This window comes from Condylura cristata, unplaced genomic scaffold (assembly GCF_000260355.1).
Source record: "Condylura cristata isolate star-nosed mole 26May11 unplaced genomic scaffold, ConCri1.0 scaffold00032, whole genome shotgun sequence".
Lineage (NCBI taxonomy): Eukaryota > Metazoa > Chordata > Mammalia > Eulipotyphla > Talpidae > Condylura > Condylura cristata.
In genome coordinates this window covers 13404982-13416629 of record NW_004567133.1, presented here as the reverse complement: position 1 = coordinate 13416629, position 11648 = coordinate 13404982, and the positions used below count along the sequence as shown (strand labels likewise).

Genomic DNA, 11648 nt, shown 5'->3' with positions numbered 1-11648 from the left:
CCCACCGCGTGAGGTGTGCGAGGGGCTGCGGCTTGGCTTCCCGGGGGCACCGGCGAGGCCACCGAGGGAGGCGGGCACAGCCCGCGCCGTCCTCCGCGACACACCGTCCTCGCCACGTGCCCCTCTGCTGTCCGGGTCTGTGTGCCTCGGCTGCGGCTTCTGGGGTGCTGTACCCCGACGAGTCTAGGAAACGGGTAGCCGCCCAGCGCCTGCCAGAAGTCAATGCAGTTGTGAGGAAGAACAGGCTTACTCAAACGTCTTTTCAGTTTTAAGAAGTGGCTCTAAGTTACGGCCACATAAAACTAAAGCAGCTGGGGAATTACTGGACCGTTTCCTTGAGTGAGTCCCCAGAAGTCTTGGATGAAAAAGCTACAGACCTGTCAGATGAGAAAACGGTGCTCGAGGGGAAGTGACAGCAAAGCTATGGCCGAGAGAAACCTTCCTGCGATGTAGCTGAGGCGCGTTTCAGAGTAGAGCTGGAAGGTGGAGGTGGATCAGAAACCACGAAGGCCGAGCCCTAGAGCAGTGCCCGACAGAGGGGTGGTCAGTTCTCCGTGCCCTGCTGTCGGTCACTTCTGTCACTCGCTGTTGTTGCACAGCACTTTGTCACCCAAGAATAGGATAGTATGACACTTGGAAGAAAAATGTCAGGCGCAAGGGGCCTCTGGTCAACCCCTGACTCGGAGGAAACTGAGGCCGGGAGATGTCGAATGCCCTTCCCTGGCCACAGCGCCCGCTGGGGGCCGGGCCGAGGTTCTGGCCTCGCCAGCCAGCGGTCCGAGGGCTGTAGTCCCGGACAGTGAGGGCAGAAGGAAACCTGAGGGCTCAAGGGGACGAGAAGGGACGAGGAGGGCGCAGTCAGCTCCGTAGCAACAAACACGACAGAAAAGCCGGTCAGAAAAAAGAATCACCCCACCTTCCGAGAAGCCTGGTGGCACGTAGCCTTCCCGGCATGGGGTAACACAAGTGGGGTGGCTGGGCTCTGTTGAGACGCGAGTGAGAAGGAACTAGAGACGGCTTTGAAGACAGAGGTCATATAGATTTCATTTGCTTGCTTTTCACAACACGAACTTTCAAAAGCTGGTTTTTATAACTACTCCAACTTTGCAAATGACTGTTTGGCAGAGGTGCAAAGAAAAAAATTGCAAATGGAGAAGCCACTGAGATTGTGTGTTTTTGACTTGTTTATAGTAATGAGGAAAGGATTATCCTCTCCCTCTAGTTATATTTCAGTGTTTACCTAAACTCTGTCCTTCCTTTGGCAAAAGAAGGAAAAAAAAAATCCTATGTGGTAATGAGACCTTTAACAGGTGGGGTTTAGGCAACTTCGGTTTAGTAAGTATGTGATTAATGGAACCTTTTCTTCTTAGTCAAATATTTACTATTTGAGCACTCTTGCTGGTTTCTGTGCAATGCTGAGCCTTTCAAGGATTAAAAATGATGTTTTTACAACTAACAGAGCTCTGTCTTGACTTGCAGGGTTTACTTTCTCATATACGGAGGCTCAACCGAGGAGCAGCGCTATCTCACTGCTTTGCGGAAGGAAAAGGAAGCGTTTGAGAAACTCATAAGGTAATGCCCACGAGGCCACTGCAGAGGTCACAGTGCCCTTGAGGGCCATACAGGATCCAGAAGTTTCTCCAGTTCGGGGTGGGGGGGGCGCGGGGAGTGGTGGATATTTCTGGCCCTCAGGAGAGAGGGAGGGCAAGGAGTTGTGGGGAATCACACCAGGATAAGCCCTGCTCCGTGCGTCCCCCAGTGTCTATCCACACATTCATCCTTTCTCCTTTGCTGCCGTCTTGACTTGTTTTCAGAGGTTGAACTGGGTGTTCAGACTCTAAAAAGAACTGCCTTTCTATTGTAAAATAGAAGTCACCAGAAAGATAACTAAAATGACTTTTCTAAGAAACATGTTCTTACAGTTCCCACTCACTCATCCACATATGAAGCTTTGCCCCTTCCCTCTGAAGTCTGTTTTTTTCAATTGTCATGAACGTTCCCTTGTCTGTGCTTGGGTGAGCGCTGTGCTGTTTACACTGGGAAGTTCAGGTCCCCATCAATGTAGTCACTCCATGGGGAAGAAGATTTTAAAAGGTGTGACGTTGACCTGAACTCACATCCGTGTTTTTGAGAATAAGTGGCCAAAAGCATTCCAATCTTAACAGAAAGATTTTTCAGTTTAGTACAAGGAAGGTGTTGCTAAAGATGGTGCCAGCCCCTCGGCTGGCCGCCCCTGCCCCTGCAGGTGTTAGAGAACTCCACACCCCTCTAGGAATGTTGGCAGGGCCATGGCAGCTTATAAAAGAAGACGCATCCGATCATATCGAGGGGCCTCCAGAGCCAGGGGCAGGGCTGGCCGGGGTGTCCTTGGCCTGAGCTGTGGAAAGGCTCTACCATGGAACAGGCTGTGGCCCGGCCACACTGCCTCACCATGGCCGTGAGAGGGCAGACCATCACTAGTGGCAGACAGCCTGCCAGGGCCCAGGACAGAATTGCCAAGTGAACTACCATCCCCCTAGGCTGACCTCGCCTTCTCAGCCCAGGGCCTGTGTCCCCAGGAGCAGGGCGCTTCCCTTACCGACCCTCCGACCCTCCGAGTGGGACTCAGCACACCCTGTGGGCAGTCTCACCTCCCCTTCAAATCCTTGCAGCTGTGACATGCCTTGGCCATGATTTCTTCCAGCTTCTGGTCATAGAATAACCGGCCAGGCCCTTCAGCCCATGAAAATGTATTTTCTATTACCATGCTCCATTTACTATACTCGTTTATTATATTTTGTATATGTCAGTTTTTAGGAAAAACAAATCAAAAATAGCATCAGAACCAACAAGCTATTAGATAGGCTACCTCTTCTTGTCTAAAACATTTAGCACCTCCCTGTCTTGTGAGCCTCCCCTCTCCCCAGACTGAAATAGCCCTCAGGTAGTCATTGAGTATATGTTAATGTGCCAAGCCCTGTCCTAATATAAATGTGCTAGAGTTAAGTGGTGCAGAAAAAGTTCTGCCTCCTAGACTTTAACCTCGGGGGAAAGAGAAACCTTAAATAATGATGAATATTTTAATAAATGCAAGTGTGCAGTGAGCCACCAGCTGCAAAGGTAGAAGAAAAGGGGGTAGTGGGAACCACTGTGAAGGGGCACAGCCTGTTCTGGGGATCAGGGACGCCTCACTGAAGGAGTGGTGTCTGGGCTGATGTGTGCAGAATGTGTGCTGGTTGCTGGCGGCCAGGTGGAAGGGGATTAACCAGATGTGTGTGAAGGCTCAGAGGCAGACAAGGTTCTATTGAGGATTCAGAACTTAACTCTAAAGGCAGTAGGACAGCGTTGAAGGCTCACAGGACAGCAACATGCGTATATTTTTAAAGGTTCTCTCTGGCATCTGAGAAATAAGCGGAGCAGGGAAACTGGTCAGGAGATTACTGCAAGTGTCTGATAAGAGCAGGTGCTCAGCCAAGGTGAGACTGACAGAGGAGGTAGGCAGGCAGGAGGTGGAACAAAGAACTGGTAGTAGTGGGTGCCGGGCTGTGCCTCCTACCTGTTCCTTCACTCCTTTTAAAACAGTTTTCTCTGAAGCCTCTCTGACTGAAGTCATTGTCTCTAGTTTCAAATGAGCCCATAGAGCTCAAATACAATTATCCCTCGGGCCATTTATTGGTGTTTACTGGAAGGGTCGCAAGACCACCCTCAGGCCAGATGAGACACAGAACGGGTATACTACAGTTATGGCTTATTGCAGAGAAGGGTCAGATTAAATGTAGCTGTAGGAAAGGAGGCCCAGCCGAAGCCCAGGCCAGACTGGCTTCCAGGTCCTCCCCAGTGCAACCACACAGATGTGTCTGCTGCTCCCAGCAGCAATGAGGGCAAGCATGTGCTCCATGTTTTCAGCAGAGAACTCCCTGGAACCTCAGCCATCTGGTGTTTTGGGTTCATTTATTTGCTTTTTTTTTGGGGGGGGGGTCAGTGGGTCAGTTATACAGACACAGAGTACCCACATTCCAGCCCTCAGAGCAAACACAGGCATTCACCATAAATCACATCACAGCATAAACCATCTGACCAATACAGAGCCTCTTCCAGGCAGGCTGTTCTAAGGGCTCAGAGCTTATCTCCCAGAAGCTGGTAGAAGCCAGGCCTGAGGCTGGAGCCTCTCCTGGGAATTTGCGAGTTAACCCTTGCTGGACAGCTCCGTAGCCTGCTCCAGTCCCCGTGGGTGAGTTCTTGTGCTCTGGCCTTTCTCCCTGTCACTGCCTCTTCTCCAAGACTTCAGGGAGTCTGACCCAGAAAAAGAGCATTTTGAGTAGATTGTGGCAAAGTACCCAGGACTGGGGCTCTTCCGGGTCTGTAAGAGTGACTCCACACAGGAGAGGCTCGGTAACAATTGAGTCGGCCTGGCACATCCTGGAGACCTCACTCAGCAGAGCCTGGGACATGGCCCTCTCCTGCATTTCAATCCACAATAATTTCCAGACCACATTGTAATGCAATTTTACCTATGGGCTGGCATCATTTCTGACCTCTCTCAATGGTGATTATCTGCTTATTATAAATTAGATCTGCCCATGTTACAAAGCAATCAGATAGTAATACGACGTACAATCGTAAGATGCTTATTTCCCAGAAAACTTGGGGAATCGGAGAAGTGTTTGTGGTGAAAAGCAAAATCTATGGAGATGAACTGCTGAAAGAGTATTTGCACTGCGCCTGTAGACAGAACAGTTTCATGTGAGAACAGGATGATGGGCTTCTGCCAGGCCCTCTGCGGGTGACAGGAGACCAAAAGCGGGGTGCTACTATGCAAAATAACCAGAAAAAAAGGGAGGCAGGCAAACTGGCCGCCAGCGGGTGGCTGGAGTAAAGGTCAGTAGATTACAAACGATAAGCAATGAGAAAAAAGATTACACTTCTAAGTACCGAGCATAAAATGCTCCCGGGGTAGAAAAACCAGTAATAACATTCTGAGTGTGCATAGTTTGGGAGAGGTCACTGCTTTTCAAAGGAAAGTGTAAGGTGATTTGAAACTCTGCAGTTTGAAAATACCATGACGCTAGCATGAGACTTGAACAGCCGCCCATCTGGAGAGACTTGCAGTTCCGCGCGCCCTCCCCCCACCCCCACCCCCCGCGTGGCTCCCCACATGTCTCTGAAGCCAAGAAAGCGAAGAAGCGAAACCTCAGTCCCCTCGGTTAAGTAGAAGTAGGACTCGGAATATTTAAGTGACTAGAATGATTATGCCAGAGTTGAAAGCAAGTAACTGAATAATTACAATTTGAATAATTATAATTATGGCAAACTTGTAAATGCATTTGAGTTGCTCGCTGGAAGACTTGCTCTTTCTTCACCACCCAACTTTCATTTCACAGGCCTGTTTTTGTCAGATTCAGTTTTCAGTTTCACAGTCATCTAGAGTTTCCTATAACTATTTAAACAGTTATGGAATCATTTGAAGGTCAGTCAGGTTTTTAGCGTAATCCTGCATAATTAGGGGACAAGGTCACTGAAGTCTGAGGGAAGGACGGTGCTAATAGCAGCTGGCATGTCGCAGTGCTCCTGGGAGCCCGGTTCTCTTCTCAGTGCCTCATGCATGTTCTGTAAACCTCACAGGTCTTTGGGGGTGGATTTTTTTTATTATTGTCCCGTTTTCCAGATGAACTTAAAGAACAGAGCCAGTGAATGCTTTGCCCAAGGTCACAGGGCTAGTGGGAGGTTTCAAATGCAGGAAATGTGCATCCAGGACCCCCCCTCATCCCCCCCCTCCAGTCCCCTGTCCACGCCCTACAACCGCTCAGGCCTCAGGCGAATCAGGACGTGGCCCAGCCAGTGGAAACACAGGCAGGAGGAAAAGAAGTTGAAGAGCAGAACCTGTTGGGGTAGGTTGTCCTCTTTCGGGTCTCTAGTAGCTGTGAGGCAGCAGTGATGAGTGACCGCCAGATGCTGTGATGAGGTAACGCCATGCGATGGAACTGGAACCTTGTGATCTCTTTATAGAATGGGGCCCCAGTCATAATTTTGCCTTTGTATGTTATTCTGAAGCAAGTGGAATTCCAAGGGGTAGGTTCTGTCCAGAGCGGGCCCTGCTCTGAGACACGGGAGGTGAGAGGTTTGCTCCATCTGATTTCATTTACTTTCACTGAAGAAGGTTTGTTGTTTTCACCTGGCTGAAGTGACCACTTATTGCTGGAGATTCCTCTGGCGTCTCACCTTGCGCTAGGCCCTCCGGTGGACATTGGCCAGGCCCATGGTTTTTCCCAGGATTGCTGTTTCCTCAATGCAGTTAGTTGCCAGCCTTGCAAGGGCCCAGGCAGGTGCCTCAGACTGGCTGCAGGGGACTGCCGAACCCCCCAGTCAGGCGGGCAGCTCATAAAACGAGTCACAGGAAGCTTTGGTCTCACCCTGCATATAAAAGTTATGTTTATGTGATGCTACAGTCTCTTAAGTGTGCAGTAGTCTATTAAGTGTGTGACGGTAAGTGTGCAAAAATGTCTAAAAAACAATTTATATACCTCAATTAAAAAATAATTCATAGCTGGGGCCTCCCTGGTGGCGCAGGAGTTTTGTCTCCAACCTCTGTTGCCTGAGTTCAGTCCCCGGCCAGAGAGCTGCAGATCTCTCCTGCTCACCCACTGCCGCCCTGAGCAGTGCATCTCAGTAGGTCCATCTGCTCTGCTCCCCACTCTGTCCCTAGTGCATCCTCTCACCCCTCACACCTCTGGTCTACACCCCAGCTCTTGTATGCATATGCAAATAAAAACAAATCTCTAACAAGTAACAATAATAATTCATTACAATACAGTAATAATTCAATACAATACAGACAGGCACAAAGTGAGTGTGTGCCCTCCGGAGCCAGCAGACTTCCCCCGACACGCACGCAGGCTTGCGCGTGATCGCCTCCGAGCACAATTGAGTGAAGCTGTGGTGAGGCACGCCTGTCCCTTCCTGTCAGGCCCGCACACGGGGCTGCCCGGGACTCGCCGTTTCCTGAGCTGCCCCAGCCTGCGTCACTGCTGCGGGAGCATTCGGCCACAGCAGACCGGCTCACTCTTCCTTTGGTCATCGAGGGTCTCGCCATGACGGTGGTTCCCGACGCCGAGCCTGAGTCATGACCGTGTCACGGTCCATCCCCTGCTCCGAGACGCAGGGCCAGCTTCCAAGGCAGCACGGCCTGCACAGCCTCCTTGAGCCGCAGCACCCCGTGCGGCCACGGAGCACCCCGCAGTGCTTCCACGTAGCTTCGCGAGTCCATGAACTCATGTTGCTCCCGTGGCATAACCCGCGACGTGGGTTTTGTTTAACTCTAATGGAAATTCACTTTCTTGTATTCACCTTGATTCTCCTTTAACACGGAGAGGGCGTAATGGGCCTCTCATCTGGAGCTCTTTAAAGCAAAGTTTGGTGTCTTGTACTTTTTTTTACAATCACTGACTTTGAACAACGCTCAAATTGTTTTCAATTGCTCCGAAAACACTGGCATATAATTATTTAAAATTTTCATAATGCTCGATGACATGTTGGGCTCCCTGACAGTGGTAGCCGTCTCTGTGACACTTTTGACATGACTACGTCATGTCTCAAAGCGCCCGAAGGATGCGGGGCATAGAAAACAAATAGCTGCTTCCCCTCTGGGAGGTCAGGATGAAGACCCACCCGAGAGAGTCGCCCGCTCCCTTCACCGTCGCTCGCGAGCGTACACACATCTAAAGCAGCTGAGCGCTGCGACCCTGGCACCCCGGGCCTGGGCACCCCGTTTCACAAGCAGCCGGGTAACGATGCCTCAGTGCACGAGACCCTGAAGCCCATGGCCCTCCTCACGCATGACCCCTCAGCTGCCAGGGTGGCAGCGCTCAGTCCATCTAGTCACTTAGAAACGGTTAAAATCTAGAAGTGTGACATCAGTTCAAAGAATGTTTAAAACGTTTCTCTGCCCAGGGAAAAGGCCAGCATGGTTATTCCTGAAGAAAGAGAAGGCAGAGATGAAACAAACCTGGACCTGGCAAGGGGCTCCGTGTCAAGCCAAGCTCCCACCGACACACGCAAGGCAGGTGAGTGTCCCCACCCCACTGGCACCCCCACCTGTGACGGAGGCAATGAGGGTCTCAAGTCTCTCCAGAGGCCTGGCTTTTCGTCATCCCCTAACGGTGGAGGTCTGCTCCCATGCCTCAGCTGAGCGCTGCCACTTACCAGCCGCGTGTCCTTCCTGGATCTGAGGCTCCTCTTCTGGAAAACAAGTGGTGTCATGTTCTAGGGTGTTCTAGGCCCCCAACTTCACAATTAGAGTCCAGCATTGCTTTTAAATGTGGTTGGTTGAGACCCAAAGAAACTTTTGTCACTGGTGACTAGGTTCCTCCCTCAATCTGAACAAGCCAGGCGAGCTCAAAATAACAGGACTCATCCGGGCCACCTCCCACTCCTCTTTGTCAATCTGTGAATTTTGGTACTTCTCAGGTCAGAGGTATGTGTGTGCTTGGCCGCGCAGCATGCCGTCTCTGAGCCCCCAAGACACGCCACACTCCCCACGCTCCATGGTGTGGGGGTATTCCCCTCCCAGAACCCCGCTCCCCAAGGAAGCAGCTGAGAGCGGCCAGGCGACATCAGAAAAGCAGTGTGGTTGCATGACTCAGCCTCTTGTGGGGTTGCATGGGTAGGGCTGTGGGCTTCAGGGTCTAGTGCACTGAGGTGTTGTTACCCGGCTGCCTATGAAATGGGGTGCCCAGGCCCAGATCCATTGCACCCTGACTTGGTGGCTCGCAGCAGGGTCAGCACTCAGGGCCTTCTGCTAGAAGTGGTCCTTGGCCTGGAAGTTGGGAAATGCGTGTCCAAGCACGTGTCTTTCTGGAAGAGCCTGACTCCTCTGAGGGGTGGACATGTCCTGCGGAGCGGCAGTGTAAGGCGGTCACAGCAGAGGAGGGTGGCTGAGCAGCCGGTGCCACCCAGGAGGCTCTGCAGAAATCTGCTTTTGAGTCCACCCTCCAGCCCTTGTATTCAAATGTTTCCTGTGGCTGCAGTCACAAACTACCATGAATTTGGTGGCTTGAAACGACACAGATTTATTGCCTCACAATTCTGCAGTCCAGGTGGGCTTCCCTGGCTACTGTCCAGGTGTCCGCAGGGCCGTGCTCCTCCTGCAGCCTCTGGAGAGAGCCCCTCCCGCCTGCCCTCTGCTGGCCGCCATGTGTCCCCTGGCTCCTGGCCCCTCACAGCCAGCCAGTCTGCCTGACCTTCCTGCCGCCCTCCCTCGCTCCCTCGCCAGGACGCTGGGCCTGCCTGGCTCATCCAGAATACCCCCCAACCATAAGGCCTTTAATCTAGTCACATCCGCAAAGTCGTTTTACCATGTAACGTAGCATGTGACGGGCCTCAGGGATTAGAGCGTGGTCTTTAGAGCCCGTTGTCCGGCCGTCAGCAGCCCTGGTGAGATCCCTGAACCAGCAGCATCAGCCTCACTGTGCCTTGCTAGAAGCACCCCGACCCAGGCCTACAAATACAGCCTGCCCTGCACCCCCACAGGATGCTGGGGAGCCCCGGCTGAGGGCTCCTGCATTTCCCGCTCCCTCCATGTCCCCATCCCTGGACTCGCTGACATGAGCCCTAAAAGCTCCAGAAGGGTTCCCAGCGAGTTGCAAGGCAGCAAGCACTTTTAAGCACCTGCTGTGTGCCAGCCAGGCTCTGTCCCAGGAACTGGGCACCCCGTGGGCAGCGCGGTGGCTCCTAGGGGCGGCAGGGCCTGCGGACGTTCGCGGGCACTTCTGAGTGGCCAGAACTGTGGGGCCCCCTGACCATCCTGCCCCTAAGGAATGGGCATTGCCTTGTTGAACTTGGTAAAGAAATCTTTCCCAAAACACTGAAAAAAGCGAGGTTTTAGCGATCTGAAAGGGTGCTCGCCCTCCCGGGAGGTTCTGGGGTGACAGCCCGTTAAACTCGGCCTTTCCCCGCCAGGCGGCCAGGAGCAGCAGGGCGCCCCGCAGCGCGTGGTGGTGGACATGCGGGAGTTTCGCAGCGAGCTCCCCTCGCTGATCCACCGCCGGGGCATAGACATCGAGCCTGTGACCCTGGAGGTGGGTGACTACATCCTGACCCCCGAGATGTGCGTGGAGCGCAAGAGCATCAGCGACCTGATCGGCTCCCTGAACAACGGCCGCCTGTACAGCCAGTGCGTGGCCATGGCCCGCTACTACCCGCGGCCGCTGCTGCTCATCGAGTTCGACCCCCGCAAGCCCTTCTCGCTCACCGCGCGCGGGGCCTGGTACCCGGAGACCTCGGGCACCGACGTGAGCGCCCGGCTCGCCCTGCTGACCCTGCACTTCCCGCGGCTGCGGCTCCTCTGGTGCCCGTCCCCCCACGCCACGGCCGAGCTGTTCGAGGAGCTCAAGCTGCAAAAGCCGCAGCCCGACGCCGCGGCCGCCGCGGCGGTCACGGCCGACTCGGACACGCTGCCCGAGTCCGACAGGTACCGCCCCGGGCCCCAGGACTTCCTGCTGAAGATGCCGGGAGTGAACGCCAAGAACTGCCACGCGCTGATGAACCAGGTCGGGAGCCTCGCGGAGCTGGCACGCCTGTCGCAGGCCGAGCTGGCGGCCGTTCTGGGCAACTCCGCCAACGCCAAGCAGCTGTACGACTTCATCCACACGCCCTACGCCGAGGTGGTGACCCGGGGGAAGGGGAGGAAGTGAGGCGCGCCCGCTTCCCGCCCGCGGGTGCTTTCGGGGGGGGTCCCGGCCCAGGTTCCGCCTTGAACGTTGCCAGGGGGGCCAGACCTGCGCCCTCCGCCCTGCGCCTGCCCGCCAGGGCTAGGGCTGTTTGCTTTTTGAGCTGTGTCCGCAGCAGGTAACGTCGCCACGCGTGTTTAGGCAGGTCCTGGAACAGGCAGCAGGAGCCTGTGTGCCCCACCCAAACCGACCAGACACTCCGCTGTGTTCCCCCTCTCCGCAGAGGGCCCCCGGAGCGCCGAGGGGGACGCGCTCTGCCCTCCCCACCCTCCCTCCACTGTGTTTCCCTCAACTCTCAACTTCTTCCACCTGCCTTTCCCCCCGAGGAGAAGTGTGGGCATCAGCTTCCCACCCTGGCTGAAGATGGTCCTCTGGCCTGGCCCCTTCACTCTCTGGCCATCTTATCTGCGCAGTATGTCCCCTTGGTTGTTCTGAACCAGTATTTTAAAACACGCAATGAATTACTTGTTTGCCAGGATGTGTGGGTTACGTGACGATGCCCTTAGAATTCTGTTTCTGCAGATAGCCAGGCTCCCAAGTCCCAGAACCCTGAGGCCCAAGTGGCTAGTTACAGCCTCAGAGGCATCCTCGCTCCGGGCCTCCCAGCCTCTCTCCTAGGTGTGAGGCACCAAGTGTGGGCGCCTCCCCCCGGCCCCCCACCCCCAAGGCTTTCACTCCTGTGCTACAGTCTGTGTGAGGGTCAAATGCAAGCCCGCGAGCGGCCCAGCAAGATGCCAAGGTGCCATCTTCCCTGCATTGGAGTAAAAGGGTTGTGAGTGCAAGATCCACCGTACCACACAGAAACATTCTGAAGAAGTAGGTATATATTTTAAAATCAGTCAAAATAGCAATCTCATTCCAAACCTCCTTCCCATTGAACTAGACTTAGCTTTGTACTGAAGTAGACATACGGGACAGTCATAGCATCTTTGCGTCGTTTTTAAA

General features: G+C 53.8%; 1 protein-coding gene across 1 annotated transcript in view; it reads left to right on the top strand.

The window, feature by feature from the left end:
* Nucleotides 1–11630, top strand: part of ERCC4 (excision repair cross-complementation group 4) — a 25304-nt gene extending 13674 nt beyond the window's left edge. Inside the window, exons 9-11 of the mRNA XM_004692117.2 lie at nucleotides 1480–1572; nucleotides 7927–8039; nucleotides 9934–11630. Of these exons, the coding sequence (XP_004692174.1) occupies nucleotides 1480–1572; nucleotides 7927–8039; nucleotides 9934–10667 (940 nt within the window). The 3' untranslated portion in view covers nucleotides 10668–11630. The remainder of the gene's footprint in view (nucleotides 1–1479; nucleotides 1573–7926; nucleotides 8040–9933) is intronic.
* Nucleotides 11631–11648: the final 18 nt, after the last annotated feature.